We start from the raw sequence: 23,771 nt of genomic DNA, 5'->3' as shown, positions 1-23,771 counted from the left end.
GTTCCAGCACAATACAACAATAATTTGAATTAATCTAGATTTTATCACAAATCACTCTCCTGTTTATTTAATTTCACTGTTACTGGTAAAACAATCTTAAGAAACTCTGTCCAGTACAATCCCTCAGTATATTAAAAAAAGGTCAACGATTCAGGAAAACTTAATAGGAACATGTTGCTCACTCTAAAAAAAAATAGGTATTGTCTTCAAAAGATTTTGAAACTTTTAAACTTTGTATAACACCTCACATATTATAACCAAGCATGAATGAATTGCTCCATTCATTTTGTTAGTCGCTTTGGATTAAAGCGTCTGCTTAAAGGATTAGTCCATTTTCTTAAAAGAAAGATCCAGATAATTTACTCACCACCATGTCATCCAAAATGTTGATGTCTTTCTTTGTTCAGTCGAGAAGAAATCATTATTTTTGAGGAAAACATTTCTCATTTTAATGGACTTTAATAGAGCCCAACATTTAATACTTAACACTTAACAGTTTTTTCAAAGGAGTTTCAAATGACTATAAACAATCCCAAACGAGGCATAAGGGTCTTATCTAGCAAAACGATTGTCACTTTTGACAATAAAAATAACAAATATAGACTTTTAAAGGACAACTTCTCATCATGTAGATCCGGTCGTGATGCGCCAGCTGACCCCATGCAATACGTCATGACGTCAAGAGGTCACAGAGGACGAACGCGAAACTCCGCCCCAGTGTTTACAAGCATCTTGAAAGAGGACCGTTCCTACATGGTTGTATGTCAACTGATACTAATTAATGTCTTTGTGTCAGTTTATTGTTTAAAATGGTCCGCAAATGTGAGTTTTATATGTTACACGTGACCTCCCTACGTCACTACGCATTTACGTTACGTCGCGCTGGACCGGACCTAGACGAAAAGTTGTGGTTTAAAAGTACATATTTTTTATTTTTCTTGTCAAAAATGACAATCGTTTCGCTAGATAAGACCCTTATGCCTCGTTTGGGATTGTTTATAGTCCTTTGAAACTCCGTTGAAAAAAACTGTTAAGTGTTGAGTTAAGTATTAAGTGTTGGGCTCTATTAAAGTCCATTAAAATGAGAAAAATCCTGCAATGTTTTCCTCAAAAAACATAATTTCTTCTTGACTGAACAAAGAAAGACATCAACATTTTGGATGACATGGTGGTGAGTAAATTATCTGGATTTTTCTTTTAAGAAAATGGACTAATCCATTAATGCCTAAATTTTAACCGAAATAAATTTGAAGGTGTTGCTGATAAAAGACATTTTATACTAGATTTTCATGGTATATTTCTCACTGCCTTCAGACTATAGTGTCATTTCCTCTTTGTTTTGTATTGTCTGTGTGTGTGTTTACTCCAAGCCTTCACTCAGTTTGTTTATAAGGTAATTAGAGATCCAAGAGCCCAGCATGTGGGGTTGAGGTCACACTAATCCAGACCTGATTTTCTCCTGGTAACCAGATCTCCATCAGCCTGGGAAATCAAACAAACAAAACATTAGGAAAGCACAGGTGCTACCGAACCCGCTAATAACATCTGACTGGTCTTAACGGCTTGTGCTTTAAAGAATAATGAACTATGTGTGTGTGCGTTTGGGTAAAATGAGAGTCGCTGTAATTGCACCTGTTTGTGTTTGCTAATGGTGTTGGAATGTCACCACTCATTCATGAAGTTCCCATACTTTGCATCTTTCGTTTAGCAGCGGTTGCGACATCTACTAATGTATTTAAGCTGGCATGAACTAAACAAAACATTCCCAGTTCGGTTTTTGCCTGTCCAACATGTTTCACGGCTACTTGACTTGCCAAAATAACTCAACTTTTCCTTTTCACCTGTGAGTAAATGCACCTGTTGTGTGAGGACAGCATGCTGTTGGCTGAAACTCTGAAGGACTGTAATTGAACAGAGCTCAAAGTGAAGGTTTGACATAAAATTACTATGATACAGTTATATTAAATTAAATTAAGGAGACTGAGAAAATATTATATATGATCACTATACAATTGCAAAAACAACAAATCTAATGGTAGTATAAGATATATATATTATGTAAAACCTTCAACAGCCACAAAACCTTTCTGTTGCCCTTTGTGACTATAAGATACGAAAAATGGTCTCCAATAATAATTTTGCATATCCAAAAAGTGTATTTGACAGCATCACATTAAATCCATAACTCTGTAAAAGAAGTTGATTCAACTTAAAATAATTTACCTGGTTACCTAATTCAACTAATATTAGTAATATTATTTTTTTGAGTTAACTAATATTTTTAAGTTGAATTAACAAATATTATTTTCCAGTACAAAAACTTGTATTAAATCTTTCTCTTGCTTTTTACTTCTCTTTTTATCTCTCTTTTTAATATAACATGGATTTAGTTAAATCTGGTTCTTTCTGAGTACTTCAACCTGAACTAATCCATTTCATCCACTTTTAAACCTCCTGAGGTTGTGTTCACATCTGGATTCATCCACTGAGATATGCACACCATAGCATAGTAATCAAACCACGCAGCAATACCTCACTACTCTTTAATTTGATCTTATCTTTATGATCTTATCCTAGAGGATGTTAAACAGTAAATAAGGCAGTGGTCAAGTGTTTGATTTCTTATTAAAATATTCAAGCATTGTAGTTTACTACACAAAACATCTGTGTCATGATATATCTAGCACATTTCAAATGTTACACTGATCAAGATGCAAATAAAGAAGCAAATAGAAGACCATACAGAATTTTTACAAATGATGTCATTCCTATTCATCATATTTGAGTTAATGCAAAATTAAATTGCCTAGATTTAGTTTAATTCAAAGTCTTTAGTAATCCAAGTGTTTATCCAAGTTTACCATTATTGACTAATTATTTTAAAAGAATGTTATGTTTTTTTAACTACCGTATTTTCCGCATGCAGTATAAGTCGCACCAATCAAAATTGGGTCAGTCAGACGAAATAACATGTATAAGTCGTAGTGGACTATACGTGGCATTTATTTATAAAATTATTTCACAAAATCCGTGCCGAAGAACACACATTTCAACTCGTTAGGCAAGTTATTCAACTAAACAATAGCACACAGAACAGCAGGCTGAATAGATGTTTGTACGTAATCATAACATTATCAGTTATTTACACGATAAACAATAGCATACAGAACATACCTGGAAGGCTGAAGAGGATAAATTAACCGAACAAGCCATCGAGCATCAAGTTCACGGACTCGTCATTCAACATCACTGAATCCACTGAATTGCATAAATACAGAAGCAGCATATAGCGGACTCTCGCGGCTGAAGACGGTAATGGTCTCTCTTGCGTCTTAAATGTCAAAATGAATTCATACAAACTTACATGGCGCTCCTGAAAATAAGACGCAGCACCAGCCAAAATATGGGGTGAAAAAAATGTGACTTGTAGTCCGGAAAATACGCTATATAACTGATCCTTAGTGACAATTTCTGTGGGTGCTAAAAACCAAACCTGTTGAATGAAACTGGTACATTGCAAGGATGTTCCCTCAACAAAGCCTCAATTCCTGTTCAGAATGATAAATTATAAAATATACTGCATTTGTTCATTCCTTAAGATGCATAGACAAAAGCTTCAACAGGTTTTTGTAGCAAAGTCTTTTTAAGGAAATCTCATCACAGCGGCGCCATGTTCGCAACGCTTCCAGGTTTTGCTAAAGCAAGACACATAAGGGTGATTCTCACAAAATCCAGACTTAAAAGGTGTCCATCAGCAGATTTTTTTAAAAGCCCTTGAAGCCAATTATTTTTAGAGGATTTAAAAAATATTTCCTATAGAATTATTTACATTTTTTAGATTATCATTATCAAAATTAAATTATCATTACCGCAACAGATATTACATTAAATATATGCATTTACAAACTCATGTTTCGGTAATGAGAACTAAAAAAGTTGTCTAGGTACTACAAACAAAATTTCAAGAAAAAATAAGAACTGCTTACCTGGTAGCCATCTTAAGTGTCACAGTCAATTATGTCCCTTCAAACAAATTTTTTTTCAATGTTTGTTCCTTGAGGACTTAAACAATGATTGAAAATTGTTGCGGAGGATGAGAACATTTTTCTTGGACACATTTATATTCCTTATTTTTGTCTCTACATTTACTAATGATCACCAAATAGCACATGTTTCTTTACTGTAAATGTTTATAGTATAACATGCACTGAAGCTTTTTATTTTTTAGATTTTTTTAATTATAAATATTTCCATGTCAAAGAACCCAAATTCAGTCATGGACACGTTGCGGTAATTTTACCTTTAAAAGTGGAAAAAGCAACAAAATTGGTTTGTATGATGTCATTTGAAATCATGTGCAAAATAGTACATGAAGAGATGTTTGTAACTGTATGCTTATTATTTTGATACTCTTACTTTGCATTTACTTTTTTTTATCAGAATGTTTCATGACAGCTCATAAGTCTAATTTCGCGAGATAATGTTTTAAAATTTTGCTTTGTGAACCGAACCAAACAATAGTATAATAATTTTAATTTCAGAACAAAGCAAATGATTTACAGATTTGGAAATTTCATTACGGTTATTCACAGATTAAAAAACTTAAACAACTATCTTTTAAAGAAGAATGTAGTTCATATCTACAGTATAAGCATTATTTTAAACTTCTTTTATGTGCAAAGCCTATTATTATGAAATTTATATATAAACCATGTGTCCCTTATGCATTTGTAAAACAGTAGACTGGATTGTCTCTCAAAGATCCTGTCACGAGAGACCAACAGTAGAGAAACAAAGACTTGGAGAATCTAGAGAGTAATTCAAATTCTTCACATTAATATATTTCATGTTGTTAGCGTCATGGACCTTATGTCTGATTACACAGCGTATTATTCAGCTACACACAGGCTTGGACAGTTACACAGCACAGACATGTGTTTAGTTTTGTGTTTACGTAATGTAACCAGCCATGTGTCATATAGATAACATGCACCCGTGTAAGTAGTCGCAATACATGGATGTCCTGCTGAACATCTGTGGTCGCTCAAGTCAAAGTATTAGAACCTTTGTGAAGTTTTGTGTATTTTCATAGTTTTGGATTGTGTGATGTTTACAGTATAGTTTGATTTTATGTTTGAACATTTCTGCCTCTGTTTAGATCATTATGGGATTTGGTCCATCTGGGATTCAGATTTTCTTGGTTGATATTAGGCTGGGTAATTATTCACATTAATTATACAGAGACTAATAAATACTCTCGTGCAGTCCAGATGTCTTTCACAAGAGCTAAAGTTTTAAATATTTACATAATTCTACATATTTTGTAACATCCAACATAAACATAAAGATGCTTTGCATTTTCTTTAAAGGTGCAAAACTTATTTTAGCTGTAAAACATTTTACAGAATGAAGAATTGTATTTTTTAAATGTATATTCATGTAAGATCGTGAATGAATACTTCCAATCAAAATGAATAATTCACCTTTCTCTCACAAATGTGAATTGTGTGATTTCTGAATCACCAAACAGAATTGCAGAAATAATGGTTGTTTCCAAACAGGTTTCAGACATTCGTCCCATCTGTTGGACCTAAGCAAACAGCAAGATGTGCAGAAATTACACACTTTAACTAAACCAGCTGCATAATATTCATTTTATTAGTTGTCTGTATGATGATAGCATTGATATATCATGGCATTTTGGATTGTGAGATTTTACAAATGAAGTGCCAAACCCTCAAACTGTAACCAATTTAAAGGCACCAGATGGATGGAAACCTAAACAATTCAGAGAGTCAATAAACAGAGCTCTAAAAATATTTTTGGAAAGCATAACCTGGCAGACACAGGTCCGGGGTCAGTTCTGGCCTTTCTCTCAGTATGTGTCCTTCTGAATTGTGTGTGGAGTGCTTTGTTGTTTGTATTTTTGAAGCATCACAAATCATCATACCAGAGGTTTTACTCTTTTGGATCTCACTTTATCTGAGTTCATCTCAAATCTTTTGATTTCATTCATTGGCATCCTAGTAGAGCTATACACATTTCATGATAATACTTATTATTTGCACGCATGGTGTCTAAGAGAAACAGATGAGGTATTAGCACATCCCAAATCGAAGGCTGTATCTTTCAAGGGCAAGGACTTGGTTTTCGAAGTCCACGAAGCAAACTGAAATACGCATTTGGGAACGAATTGGGGCAACCTTCGTCGTGATGCAGTGATGCCATTGGCCGTCTAAGGCAGTGCTTCCCAATCCTGGTTCTCGAGGACCCCCTCCCAGAAAGTTTTAGATGTCTCCTTATTTAACACACCTGATTTAACTCATTAGCCTGTTAGGGAGAAGTGTCTACCATTTTGGAAGGAAGCTGATAAGTTGAATCAGGTGTTTTAAATAAGGAGACATCTAAAACTTTCTGGGAGTTGCTGCTCGAGGATCAGGATTGGAAACACACGTGCACTTTAAACACCTAAAAAAGAGCAGTGCAGCGCAGTTTTTTGTGTTTCTAAGCAGCCACCGAGGCTGCTGTCCTGTCAATAAAAGTGCTTTTTTGCTGTTAACTTTCATATCAGCAGAAACTTTAAAAAGAGGGCGCTTGCTCTGACCTTGATCAAGGGGGGGGGGGGGGGGGGGGGGGGTTGCAGAAACACACAGGAGACAGTGAGTGAATGCAGTCTCTGGTTGTTCCAAGCAACTGTAACTTCTGTCACCACAATGAAAGGCTCATCACTCCCCTCATTCGATTGGACAATGAAAAAACGCAAATGATGTTCTCCAGCGTTTTCAAAAAAGCCAGCAGCTGGCAATTTTTTTCTGAACTGAAAGCCAGTGCTCTTTGTTTTTTTCCACGTTCAGGTTCTGAGCGCCGAGAGTAGACTTTTTTTCTGAGCTGAAAGCCAGTGCTCGGTTGAAAAATATTCAACTTTGGGTGAAAAGCTCAGCTCGTCGATGTCAGTTTTCAAACTGCCATCCAATCACAGTGGAGGATGGGTGGGACAAATATCACAACAACCAACCAGTGGTCAGCTGAAGAAAGCTGTCAGTCGGCGTCCGTCGGGCGTTTTTAGCCACGTAAAAAACTTTGGTGTGTACCTCTCTATCACCATCTCTGTTTAAAACATAAAATTACAAGTCACCTTTTTTACCTTTCCCACAAAATCCAACTAAACAGCTCAACTTATTAATCATTATTGTGAGCTTACCACTGTGCATTGCTTTTGTGAAAAGTTTTGAACACTGTGTGTATACTTACACTGGTACCACACATACATACATATATATCCAAAACACAATAAATCCATTTAGACTAATTTCGGTACAAACGTGTTTTCTATACCAAGAAAGTGACAAGATGAAAACCACTATTTTCTGTTACAAACTTTCACATAGCATCTCTAGGTTATACAAATATATATAAATTTGATTTTCAAAGATTTATTATAAAAACTGATAATTATTTCACAAAATGCAATAAATTCATGACAAACATTAATGGCATTAATCAAAACACGTACTTTGTCATCAGGGCTTGACATTAACACCCGCCAAATGCGGGTAGATTTTGTCTGTGGCGGGTAAGACAGCCAATCTCACTAGCCACTTTGGCTGGTTGTCGAATATAAATTTTTTATTGTAGTTTTCTTAAAAGTTATGCAAAACGATAACCAATGCGCAATTCGACACTGGGAAACTACAACTCCCATGAGCACTCCCTGCACCGAGCGCAATGCACAAAGACGCGCGCGCGATCAGCGGAGTGTTGCCGACCAAAGCGACACCTCCCAGAGAGCGCGCGCGAGAGCTGATGGATTTGCGAATGCACAATAGGATGCAGTCTGAGCACATACACACTTCGGGAAATATAAAACAATTGCATGGAAGTGATTGAAGAGATATAAATTGCGTGCACACTCTCAGGGCAAGAGCGGAGAGAAATTCAGCGCATACCTGAATGCACACGAAATCAAAGGAAACCTGCCAGCTGAGAGGTTCACGCATCATTTTAATGTACGCTACTTTGGGCAACAATATGCCCTCTCGACATTTGTCATTAAAAGTCTTAAATCACTTTTAACAGAAACCATGATCAAACTTATAAAATACAATCTGCATAAACAAGTTGACAGTAAAATTCATGTACATTTCTTGACAGCTGTTGTTAATAAACATTTAAAGTGGTTGTCGAGGGGTTTTGTGTTTATCTTTTCAGTTAATCGTCTACACCCCTGCTCCACTTTTAATATATTCTTTCAATGTGAATCTATTTATGTCTAACTAGCATGTTTTTTATGCACCTTAATATATGATATGATCTATACTGATATATACCAGCTATTCAATTCAATTCAAGTAAGCAATAAGGTACGAGAGGCTGTGCTGTATCGTGAATAAGTAACGGCTGAAGGGCGTTGTTAGGCGCGAAGCGAAGTGCCTGCAACCCCTTCAGCCGTTACTTATTCACGATACAGCACTTGCCTCGAGTACCTTATTGCTTTTATAAAACGGTTACCACACAATATTAAAGTAAAAAAATATTAGTGCAACTTTCATGAAGTAAAATCAATAAAAGCATTCCTTCCGCTAGAAAAAATAGTCCCTGACTGCGAACAACAACATGAAAGCTCAAATTAAAACAACAAACTGTGCTCAGACTTTGTCTCATTATATGTTTATGTGTTGCTAAGGGCGCAGTGATATTACATAGAACCGTTGGGTGAAGCGGTCATAGCAGTGTTTTATTGTGAATAAAGCACACCTATTGACCAATCAGAATCAAGGATTGGAACTAACCGTTTTATAATTTTATTTATATAGCGTAGAGGAGAACACAGAAAATCAATAGATAATATAAGAAGTAGAGAAAGCGGTTAAACCGTACAAGCGAGCATATTAATAATGTAACGTATACAGTAAAGTGCTAAGTTAAGCCAAAGTTGGCTGACTCTCTCTGGGACGAAAAAAACCCCTAGGAAAAATCCCAATGGGAAAAACTCCTAGAAGGACAAAAACCCTTGGGAGCTAATACATGTTGTCTTAATTTGGGTGGTCAGACTGCATTTGAAATTCAATCTGCATCTAATTTAGCTAAACCAAGAAAAGTTGTTAGAATTAAAGTCAGTTTAGGATGCCAAAGTCAAGTTTAATCATATAAAATTTATTTTACCAGCAACAAAATTGTGGCCAGTGAAAATGCCGACTGGCTAGTAACTTTGGAAAACAACTAGCCACTTTGGCTGGTGAGCAAAAAAGTTAATGTCAAGCCCTGTTTGTCATATTAAAAACACTGTCTTTGCTGCTGTCATCCTTGGGACGTCGTCACTGAATTTTTTGATAGCAATCAGCTGTAAAATGTTTGGTCCTGCTCGATTTTCATTGGCTTCGCATAAAATAATGGAACGTTTTTCATAAGATCCCCTGGTGTCAATGTGTTAGCAGCATGACAAAAGCTTGATGCTGTCGTGTGAGAACAAGCAACAGCCGGCATTTTTTCGGCTCCCGAGTGCCTCTCGCGTAAATTATTAGATGTTGATGGCTTAGGTTTCTTTCCCGTCACAGAAAACCACCACAGGTTTAGCGATGCCATCAAAAGTATTATTTTGTTTTTGTTTGTTTGTTGATCACAAAGTGCAAGATGAGGAAAACTAGGATTCTGTGTATTCAATGCGCCACCATTGTTGTTTACAGTGCGTTGAATGGTGCGCTGTGATTTGTTGAGCGGATTTATTGCATTCTCCAGAAAAAGAGGAGTGGCGTTTATTGCGTTTCGGGGGGAAAAGGGAGAACAGATGACAGAATAACATGGCGGATATTGGATTTTGCGTCAAATTAAGAATTTACTTTTAAATACCAACCTGATACCATACTGATTTTGGCGGTAACTAATTTTTTTTAAATGCTGTTTATTGTGTTTTGGAACCAAATTATTTTTATGCATGTGAATATGTGATTGACACGTCAGCCACTGTATCCACATGAGACACAGGTAGAGGTGTAAAATTCACCTCCTGCTCAGATCTCCATCATCACCTCCCACACCAGGAGATTTGTGCCTCCTCTGTTCTCCTCTGTCCTCTTCTTCTACTTCTCAACACTTCCTCCCTGTGGACTCTCTCCCTCTCTGCTGTTTTTCACCATCTTTCCCATTAAACATGAGTTATAGTGCATGTGTGGAGCTGTGCAGTCAGTTGTAGAGGTTTGCATTGCACCGTAAGCATTATATCATCCAGAGAAGACTGTCTCTCGTACCCTGATCTCTTTTGTGACTCAAGGATCTTAAGATTCGTCAACAGAAAGCTCTCTTATTATCAAAAGTAAAAGTGAGACCAACCTAAAATACCGTAAAACTTCAAATAATAGCCGAGTCCCAAATAGACGCCTGTCTCTTTTAGACGCCTGGTGTGACGACAGGTTTGGGTAAATAAACGCCTGTCTCAAATAAAGGCCTGGTCTGTTTTTTAGTTTCGGGTTGTATTTAATCTTCTAAAACCCGTCAGATAGTCTGTTTAAGACAGTTCTATGGTGCAGATTGAACACGCTAAAGTTTTTTTTGCTTACCGGTAGATGTCACGTGACAGACGCAGTCGTTCCTTTACTCATCACTATGACAACACAACAAGCTTCGTCGCCAGAATTGAGGTGATGATGACAGTAGCGAAGTGGCAATCGGGAGAGTCAGGAGTGTTTTGGGGCCGCTGATAATAGCCGGGCTTTCAGTCTTTTGTCATGCATGCACTCCCGCCACACATTGTATTTCTCACGCGGAAACACTATTTATCATATTTAATATGCTGCAGCGCCTAAAATGTATCTGGCCGCACTGCTCTCTCTCTCTATCAAGCCCGTCTTCCCTAGAGTTCTAGTCGAGCGAGCCAATACAAAAAAAGAAAGAGGCTACACAACAGCCAATCAGAAAATAGCACTGTTGTATCTGGGTAAGATTTCACGCAACAACCAATAAAAAAACATATCATTGTTTGCTTTATTTATACTGCCAATAATTTAAGACTGTTGCTATTACACGAACTAATTTGTTAAACACATTCAAATTAAAAATAAAACGTAATATGTGGTAACCTCCTGCTGTCATGCTGGAACAATTAAATTAAAAGCCTGTCTCTTTTAGACGCCTGTCTCTTTTAGAGGCCTGGTGTGATGATAGGTTTGGGAAAATAAAAGCCCGGGCTATTATTTGAAGTTTTACGGTACTAGGTTTCTAAAGACCAACTGAATTGTAAAATGTTTTCTTTAGGTGCCATACATTTATAAAACACTTTTTGAACCGAGTATTTGAAATACAGAGAAACAACTCCTTGACGTCTCCATAGTGTGAATATTACAGGTTGTTGTTAAAAGTGTGGGAAAATGATGAAGTCTTTTATGGAGGTCCATGGACAGCCATTAGTTCTGGGCAACATACATCAAAAAAGAGGAAGAATGTGGAAAGACCGCAAATCTTAAAAGCCACAGATTTTCCTCAAAACGAAACAAAATAGCCATCGTTTCAGGTTGGTTAAGTTTAATGCAAAGTTGCGGTCTGTGATTGTTTTTTAATAAGCAGAAATCTCCATGTGAAATCTTGCCTACAATTTTAAATATTTACATTTACAATGAATTGCAACATATATTCTCTGTCCTGGGAGTCTATTACTGTGCGTTTATTATTTTTTGAGGATATATAAGAAGTAAGGCAAGTTCATTTTAATTTTGGGAATGTTTGTATTTTGGTTTTAAATCTGTGTGTTAAAGGGATATTGTGAGTGATCCTGGTTCCCAATATATTCGTCTAAAACATCAAACAAACCTGTAATTTGTTCCCTGTGTGAATCAGACCACCTGACCGGCTCTCATAATTTAGACCGAACCAGCTCAGCTCAGAAAGGCGCTTTTTGATCTTGCACTTTTCTTTGGCTGTAAAAGTGTTTGTCTGGAAATAAATTAGCTGTTTATTGTCTGATTTGCTTGTAATTATAATGCATTTAACACAATGTCTTTTTTAACTGCTCTATTAAAAATTGTTGTTCAGTTTGCATAGACCAACAGAGCGCATCAGACTAAACATTTAACCAACTGATGAGTAATACTCCTGGAAATGTTGTTTTACATTACTTAATACACAGACTCTTATTTTTTTTGGATTGTTGGGAAACATTTGGGAATCATTGTTGCATAGTGTTGAAATGAGTTATGTGTCTCTCATCGTGCCAAAAGTGAAACCGCTCCACAACAGCCATCCAGACATGAGAAAAGTTTGCCGGAGGTATATTTTACCTTGGAGGTGAGCAGTCCATCATTGTCCAGAAAAAGGTTTATGGCTCATTATATTCTGACTTTTCTATCCACCTGGTTTTATGGACTGGATCCCACATTAAATCTGATTAGGACAATCCTAAAAACAGACACTTATGCAGATTAATAATCCGTGTGAACTGATTTTGAGACCATGTATTTCTGCTGATTTATAGTGATGTTATAAGGCAAGCTTCAGTATTACTACTGCTGATATTTAGGGTTGAGATCTGGCAAAACACAAAAATTGCCCCACATTTTGTTATGTGCTATGAGTACCTTAACTTGTCATATTACTAGTTAAAGCTGCAGTGCGTAGCATTTGCCTCTCTATTGCCATCTCTGTTTGAAAGGTAGAATTGCAGGTTACTCGCCAAGTTATTTTCTTTGCATGGATTGAAGTGAAATGAAGTCTGACATTAACTCTGTCCCCGCCATTGACGAATTATCTGGTCAATTCAGAAAACATTTGCATAAAAACAAACGTGTTCCTGATGAAGTTTTATGGTTATTTGTAATACCGCACTTACCCAATTTATAAAAAAACTGAAGCAAAAAAATTATGCATTAATTTTACACTACATGTATGTTTTGATAATCGTTCTGAATCTGATCTCTAACAAAATAACTTAACAAAAATGCAGTTATTTCAGCTTTTTGCTAAAAAAATATTTTTAAATAAAATTGCCCATATTTAAAAGTTTAAGCAGAAAAAAATATAAATATTATTAAAGTTTTTTCTCGATTTGTTTGTTTGTTTGAAAGCAGAGAGTCTGTTTTTTCATTTGATATATTTGTATGTTTATATATTTTTAGAAGAAAATTTCCCTGGAAGGCATTTTGTGAGAATCACAAAAAATGCTGACGGGCAATTTTTCAAAAAAAAAAAAGGCTGGCAAGGAATGAGTTAAACTCAAAATCTGAGTTTATATTGCAAATTATAAATTACTAAAAGCTTACCGTTGTGTATTAGGGTAAGGTAAGGAGACCTCTCAACGCAGTGTGAGGATGTATATCCTCCGTAAATGATTTTCGTTTATAAACTTTATAACTAAAAAGTTTACCCAAATCTTAATTTTCTTAGCAGTTGGACTTTTGCGTGACAACTAGAAACTGCCATAGCATAATTCATAATGACCAAATTTGTAGGCACTCTACTTTTAAATGTAATAAATGTATATTTTTGTCTTTCAGAAAAAAGTGCTGTGAGGGTTTTAAGTTTGTGCTGGGACAGTGTATACCAGAAGGTAAGACTCTCTCTCTCTTCCTGTCTTTCTTTCAGTTTGGACTGTTCTGGCTTTAACTTTCTCTGATATTTCTGGACATGTTTTCCCTTGTCTCACATTAGTGTTTTAAACAAAATCATTCCTTTTGGAAACCACTCTGACTTTGTGCCTTTTCCATGTTGTGTTAACTTTTCCCGGACACCATATAGACCTTGGCAGAGTTTTCTCACAAGTAATGATTATTTGATTACTTTGTCTGTGTTTTTATAGTGTATTCACTTATTTTATTTTATTATTATTATTAGCATATGAAGAAAGTTATATAAAGGCTGGTCTTTGGATTAAGAGTTCAAACCACTAACAAGTTGTTACTCATAACTGTCAAATAAAAGCTTTCAATTATATAATTTGCAATCTGGAGGTCACCATGCACCCTTTACTCTATTGAATCTGTTCTGGAATGGTCCTGGGAGGCAGTTTAAGGCTTGTTTTGAAAATCTTTTCTATTCTGTATCTCTGCGGTGTCCTCACCTGATCCCTTTTGGCTGATGAGAAACGCATAACGGCTTTTAAAGATCTGCTTGACAACAGACACATATTTCCCAAACACACATGCAGTGAGGGGATGGATTGACTCTTTCAGAAGAAATTGGGGAGTAAGGAAAAGATGAGAAGCATTTTTGCGTTTGTTTCCCAGACTGCTGTCTTCTTTTAGTATTGTGATAAAATATTAAGGGAAAACATGTTTGCAATTAAAGGCATGGTGCATGATCTCTGAAAGCCAATGTTGATATTTGAAATCACCTAAACAAATACGCCCGACCCCAATAGAATCTGGACCTTCTTTTGATAGACCCACACATATGCACGCGGTTAGTAGACACGCCCCTTACTGCTGATTGGCTACAAGTGTGTTTTGGTACTCCGCCCGACTTCCTTTTCCAAAGTGCTTTTCAAAAATCATGCACCCCACCTTTAATGCTTGCGTATAATGGAGAAACATAAATGATTAATAGAGAAGTTTAAATTTATAATCATGTGATTTTATTCGGTTTTACTCTGTTGTGTTTGTTTGTATATCCAGACTATGACGTGTGCACCGGGGCTCCTTGCGAACAACAGTGTACCGATCATTTCGGCCGTGTGGTGTGCACCTGTTATCCTGGTTACCGTTATGATAGGGAACGTCACAGAAACCGCGAGAAACCCTACTGCTTGGGTAAGACTTTGAATATTATTTAAAATAAAAATGTATATAAGAGTAAATTATTGGACACAAATCATTGATTTAATATACTGAAATACCATTAGCTCAATTGTAACAAATACAAACCTTACACATCTTTAAGCCAAGACACAAAGTTCATACAAGACAAACATGCATTTGGTTTAAATATTTGTAGATAAATTAATTAATTATGCATATTTATATTGAACTTATTTAAAGGTATTAACTCGTTCCCTGCCAGCCTTTTTTTGAAAAGTTGCCCACCAGCATTTTTTGTGATTTTCACAAAAGTTTTAAAAAATGCCTTCCAGATTTTTTTTTCTAAAAAGTTATAAACATACAAATATATCAAATGAAAAAACAGGCCCTCTGCTTTACATAACAGGAAAAAAAATCATCCTATATATTTTTCTCTGCTTATAAACCCTTAAATATGGGTATTTTTCTTTAAAAATACATATTTTTAGCAAAAAGCTGAAATAATTTCATTTTGTGAAGGAATTTTGTTAGAGATCCGATTCAGAACAATTATCAAAACCTACATAGAGTTTAAAATTAGTAAATAACGTTTTGGCTTCAACATAAAAAATCTTCAGAAACACTTTTTTATGCCAATGTTTTCTTTTAATTGACGAGATAACTCGTCAATGGTGTGGAAATAGTTACATATGGGTATTTTTCTTAAAAAATAAAAAAAAATGTGCAAAAAGCTGAAATAATTGCATTTTGTGAAGGAATTTTGTGAGAGATCCGATTCAGAACAATTATCAAAACATACACGGAGGGTAAAATTAATAAATAATTTTTGCTTCAATTTTTTATAAATTGCGTTGTGTTTTCAGTTTCAGGCGATTGTTATCTGGGAATACTGTTACAAACCTTGAATTGTCAGACCTGACCAATCAGAATCAAGCATTCCTCAGCAAGAATCTTTCTGGCCTTGTACATTTTTAAAGAGATGTTTGCAAAACTGCACATGTGGTTATCATGGTAAATTTCTTAAAATCCGTTTAGCCTTAAAGAGGTCTCAAATGTGCTATAAAATGAATTGGGTCATTAGCGCTCTCTAAGGGTCGTTTATAAATCTCTAGGTTTGATTTCTCAACATCTCTAACATCAGAGCGATTGTGAATCTGTCCTCCCAGACGTTAAACAGCTGAAGTGTTAAAAGTTGATGTGACGGGAGTCAAATTGTCTTTTCTTAGGCCGATCTCACAGAACCTCTCCATGCCGCCCATGGACTGAATAGATATTATATACTTGCTCTTTGCCAACTTTCCGTATCTAACACCTCCCTCCCTCTGCTCTCTCTCTGTCAGACATTGATGAATGTGCCAACAATAACGAGACGGTGTGCTCGCAGATATGTGTGAACACACCCGGCAGCTATCGCTGTGAATGTCAGCGAGGCTTTTACCTAGAGAATGATGGGAAATCATGCACCAGGGGCGAGAGAGGTGAGTGTTATCTGTCTCTCTCCTTTGCTGTCTGGATGAATGTTTATTTTTATCATTATTCTCTACTTCTTTTTCTTTTAGTTTCCTCACTCTTGGGTTTTTAGCTAATTTTCCACAAGCTTTTTTTAAGTTAGCATTTTTGTGATTTTCACAAAATTTCTACAAAACGGTGTCCAGGAAACTTTTCTTCTATATATATATATATATATACCATATATATATATATATATATATATATATATATATATATATATATATATATATATATATATATATATATATATATACACTCACCTAAAGGATTATTAGGAACACCATACTAATACTGTGTTTGACCCACTTTCGCCTTCAGAACTGCCTTAATTCTATGTGGCATTGATTCAACAAGGTGCTGAAAACATTGGCACATATTGATAGGATAGCATCTTGCAGTTGATGAAGATTTGTGGGATGCACATCCAGGGCACAATTTTGTTGAGCTTGTGCAAATTGTAGCCTCTTTTTCCTATTTGTAGTGGAGATAAATGGTACCCGGTGGGGTCTTCTGCTGTTGTAGCCCATTCGCCTCAAGGTTGTGCGTGTTGTGGCTTCACAAATGCTTTGCTGCATACCTCGGTTGTAACGAGTTGTTATTTCAGTCAAAGTTGCTCTTCTATCATCTTGAATCAGTCGGCCCATTCTCCTCTGACCTCTAGCATCAACAAGGCATTTTCGCCCACAGGACTGCCGCATATTGGATGTTTTTCCCTTTTTACACCATTCTTTGTAAAACCTAGAAATGGTTGTGTGTGAAAATCCCAGTAACTGAGCAGATTGTGAAATGCCTGTCTGGCACCAAAAACTATGCCAATACAACAAATACGCTCAAAATTGCTTAAATAACCTTTCTTTCCCATTCTGACATTCAGTTTGGAGTTCAGGAGATTGTCTTGACCAGGCCAACACCCCTAAATGCATTGAAGCAACTGCCATGTGGTTGGTTAACCCAAACCAAACCGTGGGTACTATGCAGTGGAAAAGTGCCAATAGAAACGGTGGATCGATGATGCACTTGAGCCACCCAGAATGGCCCCGCCCCTAACACAATTGCAAGTACCCATTCAGGTTGTAGCGATATTTGATTGTTGAGAGATACAGGCAGCATTTTACCGTGAATAGGAGTGGTTTTCTCAACGACAGCGGACACGCTCCAGCGTTTGAGAGGAGAGAATGCTGCTTATTTTTCCCAGATTTTGGTATTTTATTTACTTGCTGGTTTTTATCATTTAAATTTGGCTGGGTGGTTAATAACACATTTTTCTGTGGTGTGACAAACTCAGAACACATATTTAATATAACTTTACACAGACTTTTAAGAGTAAAAGCACATGTGAGTTACCCTCAGTGTTTTTTATTTTTGTTATATTATCAATGTGTTCCCAGCAGTTTGGTTTAATTCAAGGCTATAAACTGCATGAAAGATGCCAGTGAAGAAATTTATGAAAATAGACTTCGGGAACCCAGGCCTCTGAATTGGTGGGCAGTCTTGTTTTAATAATATCACTTGCCATGGTTTTTTAGTGAAAAAAATCAGGATTTTTCCACAGATCCACTGGGATTTTTCATATACTGAGGGGGCTGCAGAAAATTCCTTGAATGGTGACCAGAAAATCAGGAAAATCCCAGTTTGAGAAATATCAAGGGATCTACTGTAAATACCTGCTAATCTCTGTCCAAAATAAAAGCATTTTCCCATCAAAATCTGCTCTACCAAACCTCAGTTCTGCTTTGATTCGCTCAATGCTTTTTCAACAAACAACAGCAATGAAGCACGGAAAGGTGAATCACTGCGGCTGTCAATAGAGCACGAAGAACCAGAGATATCTTTTCCTGTCTGGACCTGATGGTTCACAACTCTTTTCCTGTCACACAGGTGTAGAAAGAATTATAAAACAGTCCAGGTCATGAATCTGTCAAAAGCAACATCAACTTGTGCTGTGTGTAGCACATGCAATCTGTATGCAGCAAAGATGATGCAAAAATGATGCAGTTAAATAGAAGGATGTAGTTAAAGTCTATTTTATGTAGACATCATTGATATAAAACGAATGGAGACATTAGCGCCCTCTAAGGGTTGTTTATAAACTCTGGGTCTTGATTTCTCAACATCTCTAACATCAAAGTGAGTGTGAATCTGACCTCCCTGACGTTGAACAGCTGAAGTGTTAAAAGTTGATGTGACGGAAGTCAAATTGTGTTTCTTAGGCTGATCTCACAAAACCTCTCCATGCTGCCCATGGACTTAATTTTTTTGAACTTTTAAGCTCCTTGTTTCATAAGAAAAAGTCCCTTTTGCACTCTCTCCTGGTTTGACACATTTATAAGACATTGCTTCCTGTCTCCCTGCAGGAAGTCCACTGACCCATCGCGGTTAATGACTTGGGACACCAGCTAGCAGTTAGCATTAGCATCAATCACCCCTTCACATTCATCTCCATCTTTCTCTTAGCCTTTTTTGTGGAGCGTGTCAGGCTGTCTGTTTCCTGTGTACTGTTGTTTCCTGTCTGTTGGGTCAATGTGAGCGCAAAACAAGATGTTGTTTAGGGACACTCGAGGTTGCCACACTCCAGATGTACTAAAGAGGAATTCTGGGAATTCCAGAATGCTGATTATTATGTGAGGTTATCAGTTTTAAGTCAAACTAAACTTTAGGGAGTCTCAAAGAGATTGTGATATAACTCGGCAAACAGTTAGCAGGAATGATACGACTCGTGGTTGGGTAAAATTTGGACAAATCCAACTACCGGTTCCAAAAAACTTGGAAAATGTCCACATTTGACCTAACCATGAGTTGAAACAACCCAGAATTTAAAGTCTGTCTAACTTTGATGTACTATCCCTGCATTCAAAATCGCACACTTTGACAGTATGTACTCAATTGGATTAAAGGGTAAATTATTTTACATTTTTGGGTGAGCTATCCCTTAAAGCAAGGCTTCCCAATTTTTTCAGCCCATGACCCCCAAAATAGCGGTAAAAGCGATTCGCAACCCCCAAATAAAAATGTATTAATTAAGCATAAAAATGACCTATGCACATATGTCGAAATGTTTAACGTGGTGCTGTAAACTGATCTGTTGCAAATTATGTCGTAATCACCCTAGGGGTCATGATTGAGGGTAATGTAAATGATGGCATTTTATTTTTAACTAAACTACTATTTTTATCTGTTGTTACAATAATGGATAAAAAATATGCTATTTCTAATCGTTAAAAACTCCTTGGGGGTCCTGACCCCTACTACCACTGCCTTAAAGTACCTACTTATTAAAGAGCACCAATGGTCTGATTCATGATGTCACATTTCCTTTGGTGTGTAAGTGTGTATTAGTACATGTTAATGATATGCAAAAGGTACAAACCCCCAAAGTAAAAAATGACGCGAGTTTTCGTCTTCAACGTAAATCTCTTTTCTTGGACTACAACAAACACACGGATTGTAGGCAACAGTTTACTTCCTGGGATTGGTGATGTAGACAAGACCGACATTATCATAATTCCTCCCACTTCGGACTCAGCCTGTAAGTTAACTCCTGTTAGCATTGCATTGTGCGTGAATCTTTCAAACATGGTAAGGAGCGTCACATTTCCAGCTGATGTCAGATGTATTTAGGTTTATCAAAACGTACAGATTAGCTGGCCAATCAGGGACACAGCGCTTTTCAAATCTGTGCGTTTCAGGAAGAGAGTGAAATCTGGAGCTACAAAAATGTACGATATGTGGAAAATAATGTGTTTTTGACCATAAACCACGCGAACACATTGTATTTTACCAGATACACAAAATAACATTTTTTAGCAATGAAATAGGCGCACTCTAAGCGTTTAAACAGTATGTTTTTGAAATTCTAGCAAACTACATCCGCCATGTTGATATCATGTAACATACGGCGTCATAGGAGCGCAAATTTAACTACAAAAAACAAAGTTTTTATCCAGAATAGCAAATGTATTATAAATTTATATTGAATACATATTGAAATAAATATTCAATAGAGCTACGTTTGCACTTTCAGGCATTTTAGAAAATATTATGACCATACATCTTTTTCTTCTTCTATGGGTGACTCATCTCCTAGGGGAGAGATTCAAAATCTTGTCGGAAGTTGTAGGTCATCCGGGTATTTTACGCCTACTGTTTTCTAATACTATAAATTTGGTCTCGCATACTGATTTTTCGCCGACTATTACGTGGGAGAAGCCAGTTTCGGACACAGTCTATTTGGTGATTAAGGCCTCCAGATTTTTTTATATTGTTGCAATGCATTCTGGGATTGCCTATGAAAACAGTGTTATGTTGCCTTCAATACTGGCTAGTGAAGTTTACCATTTTAGAATGCAACATAATTATTCAGGCTTTCTTTTGGATCAGAGAAATGTTTTTTTTATTATAACATGCTTTTTATATTTATTCTCTTATCACTTTTATTGTAAGAATATCAGCCCCGGGCACAAAAGCATAACCCTTTTAAATTTGTCACTTTTGTGGAGAGTTGTTTTTATTAGCGCTGCCAAAAGATTAATTACGATTAATTGCATACAAAATAAAAGTTTGTTTTTGCATAATATATGTGTGTGCACTGTGTGTATTTCTGTATTTATTTTGTGTATATAAATACACACATACATGTAAGAAAAAATGTTATGTATATATATATTGCCTGTCGTCGCTATCTTTAGCCGCGCATCACTCGCGGATAACCGAAAATGGGTAAAGAGGCGGGACGTGGCTGAGGCTGGGGTGGCTGGTTGCTGAAACCACGCCCGCCTAGCTCGATTCAAGTGACAACAGTGGCAGTTCACCTCTCACTCAAGTGGCCATGCCCTTAATTATGCAGAACTTTGAGGCTTAATATAATTTATATGGATGATTTACCAAAAAATTCACCCCTCACAGTTGTCATGAAGGGCAAAATTAGCTATATAGACCAAAAGAATTTTGGACCAGCCTGTAAACATATTATTTTCTACTGTAAAGTTGGGCATTTTAACATAGAGGTCTATGGGAATTGACTCCTTTTTGGAGCCAACCTCTTGGGGCCAGTCGATAAATTGTCACTTCCGTATTAGCTTCATCAGAGAGATCGGAAGGTTGCCTCTCGATATGTAAGGGATAATGTGGCAGCCTGTAGTTATCGGGAAATGTGAAGCGGAGGGTCTTGAATCACACTGAAGGGGCTTATTTACCCGATAACTACCGGCTGCCTCTACATTATCCCTTACATATCGAGGGGCAACCTTCCGTTCTCTCTGATGAAGCTAATACGGAAGTGACAATTTATTGACTGGCCCCAAGAGGTTGGCTCCAAAAAGGAGTCAATTCCAATAGACCTCTATGTATATACGGAAGTGACAATTTATCAATTTTTTTCTCTTTTAGCCAGTCTTTGAGATGCCCATTCTGTATTTTTTTGAGTGTTGGCTTCATAGCTGTAGATGCTCTATTTTGTCAAGTTCAGTCTCAGTAAGCTCTCTGTGTCTTGTCGTTGTTCGTTCTTCTATCCACTTAAATGTTTTGTTTTGTCCGTACATGTTAAAATGAATGTCAAAATTTTCCATTCCTAATTGTGGTTGTCCAGTGTTTGTCACAAGATGGCGCCAAACAGTAATCTTTGTTGGCGCGGAGGGATTTAAAACATACAAGTAGTACCGGCTATGGGTTATTACTTTTGAGCGGTTATTATTTGAAAAGAACGAACCTGCAAATGTCTCAACTGACCAATCAGAATCAAGCATTCCAGAGAGCCGTGTAATAAATACATGTAAAAGTCTATTAAATACATACATGCATGTGTGTGTATTTATATATACAAAATAATTACACACAGTGCACATACATATATTATGCAAAAACAAACTTTTATTTTGAATGTGCTTAATCGCTATTAATCTTTTAACAGCCCTAGTTTTTATTCATATGTCTACATGTCTTTTATGTCTTTACAGCTACGCTGTTTGAAAAGTCAGAGAATGTCATGAAGGAGGGAACGTGTTCGGCCACATGTGAGGACTTTCATCAGATGAAGATAACCGTTCTCCAGCTCAAACAGAAGGTAACCTGTTCCATCCCCCACCACTCATAACCCGTTCCACCTGTAGGACCCTGCCAGGTCTTGTTTGCTAAATCAAGCAGCAGATCTGGTTTTATATGTATGTCCTCAACCATAGACCTGGGCTGACCCAACGAGAACCTACCTGCCCATATTTCACAAGCAAGTTGGACTCGAGTTACACAGGTCTTTGGGGACGTGTTGGTGACTTTAGAGACAGACACAGTGGTGTGGTTTAGACGAGGTAAGAGCCGAAGACAATGTTGTGCAGTCAAAGCGTGACTGTCAACAAATCCACTCGGCACTCTCATGGTCACAGCGTGATATATGGATCTCATGTGTGGTCCTGCTGACTTTGAGGAACAGATTGAGGGGATGAAAAGAGAGTGAAAATAAAGCTGGACTTTCGGTTCTGTGAGAAGGTGACGCAAAAAGACTCTGATATGATGGAAACAGATGGCTCTTATGACTTCTCCCCTATTGCTTTGTTTGGAAGGGCTTACATTGTCAGGCCTGAGTAGCTGTATTATCTGTGTTTGCTGAGGCCAACATCACTGTTATTGCGGAGGGGCTGGATGGGTTTTAATCTTGCGAAGGCAGACCTTCAGATAGAAGGTAGCAGATCTAGACATAGCAGCTGTTTTGCCCAAGGATCGCCCAAGAGAGGTCTGACTAACATTTAAAGCAATCAAAGTTAAAGGTCACGTTCTTCCTGATCCCATTTTTTAAACCCTAGTTAGTGTGTAATGTTGCTGTTAGAGCATAAATAATACCTGCAAAATGATAAAGCTCAAAGTTCACTGCCAGGCGATATATTTTCTTTAACAGAAGTCCCCTTTCAAAGCCTACAGCGAAAGGATGATTTGGACTACAGCCCTCTACTTCCTGCTTTAATGGCGTCACTAGAACAGTTTTTTGACTAAACTCCGCCTACAGGAATACGTCAGTCGCCTGCTAAGCTAACGGCAAGCTAAGCTGCTATCGAATCACAACATACTAAACAAACTACACAATCAGAACTCGATACGTATTTCTGAAGGAGGGACTTCATAGAACAAGGAACACATCAGACCGTTTTGAGGACAGTGAAAACAGCGCTATACAGATAAGTAAATTGTGTGAAAAATACAGAATTTTTTACACGTGAAACATGAACACATGTTATATCGCACACTGTAAACGCAATCAAAGCTTCAAAAACACAGAAAGAACGAGACCTTTAAGATTTGTTTAGAAGAAGACGCAACCTTTCTACACACATTTCCAGTAAATCCCATAGATAGGGATCAGATGACGATCTTAGTCCGTCTAAAGTTGAAATGCATCAGGCATTTAGCCAACAGTGTGTGGGCATGATGTCTGAGGCTGAGACTAGACAGGTTTAGACATACAGTACATTGTAAAAGGACCTTGTTAATATCTAGAAAAAGAATGGGATTTTTTTGGGCTTGGGACCAAAAAGGAATTGCATTGCAACACCTTGCCAA

General features: G+C 36.9%; 1 protein-coding gene across 1 annotated transcript in view; it reads left to right on the top strand.

Moving 5' to 3' along the window:
* ccbe1 (collagen and calcium binding EGF domains 1) overlaps nt 1–23,771 on the top strand; it is an 80,323-nt gene that overhangs the window by 37,278 nt on the left and 19,274 nt on the right. The window contains exons 3-6 of the mRNA XM_055180040.2: nt 13,479–13,531; nt 14,595–14,729; nt 16,058–16,195; nt 22,181–22,287. Coding sequence (XP_055036015.2) covers nt 13,479–13,531; nt 14,595–14,729; nt 16,058–16,195; nt 22,181–22,287 — 433 coding nt within the window. The remainder of the gene's footprint in view (nt 1–13,478; nt 13,532–14,594; nt 14,730–16,057; nt 16,196–22,180; nt 22,288–23,771) is intronic.

This window comes from Misgurnus anguillicaudatus, chromosome 9 (genome assembly GCF_027580225.2).
Source record: "Misgurnus anguillicaudatus chromosome 9, ASM2758022v2, whole genome shotgun sequence".
NCBI classification, from domain to species: Eukaryota; Metazoa; Chordata; class Actinopteri; order Cypriniformes; family Cobitidae; genus Misgurnus; species Misgurnus anguillicaudatus.
This window is presented reverse-complemented; position numbering and strand designations above follow the sequence as displayed.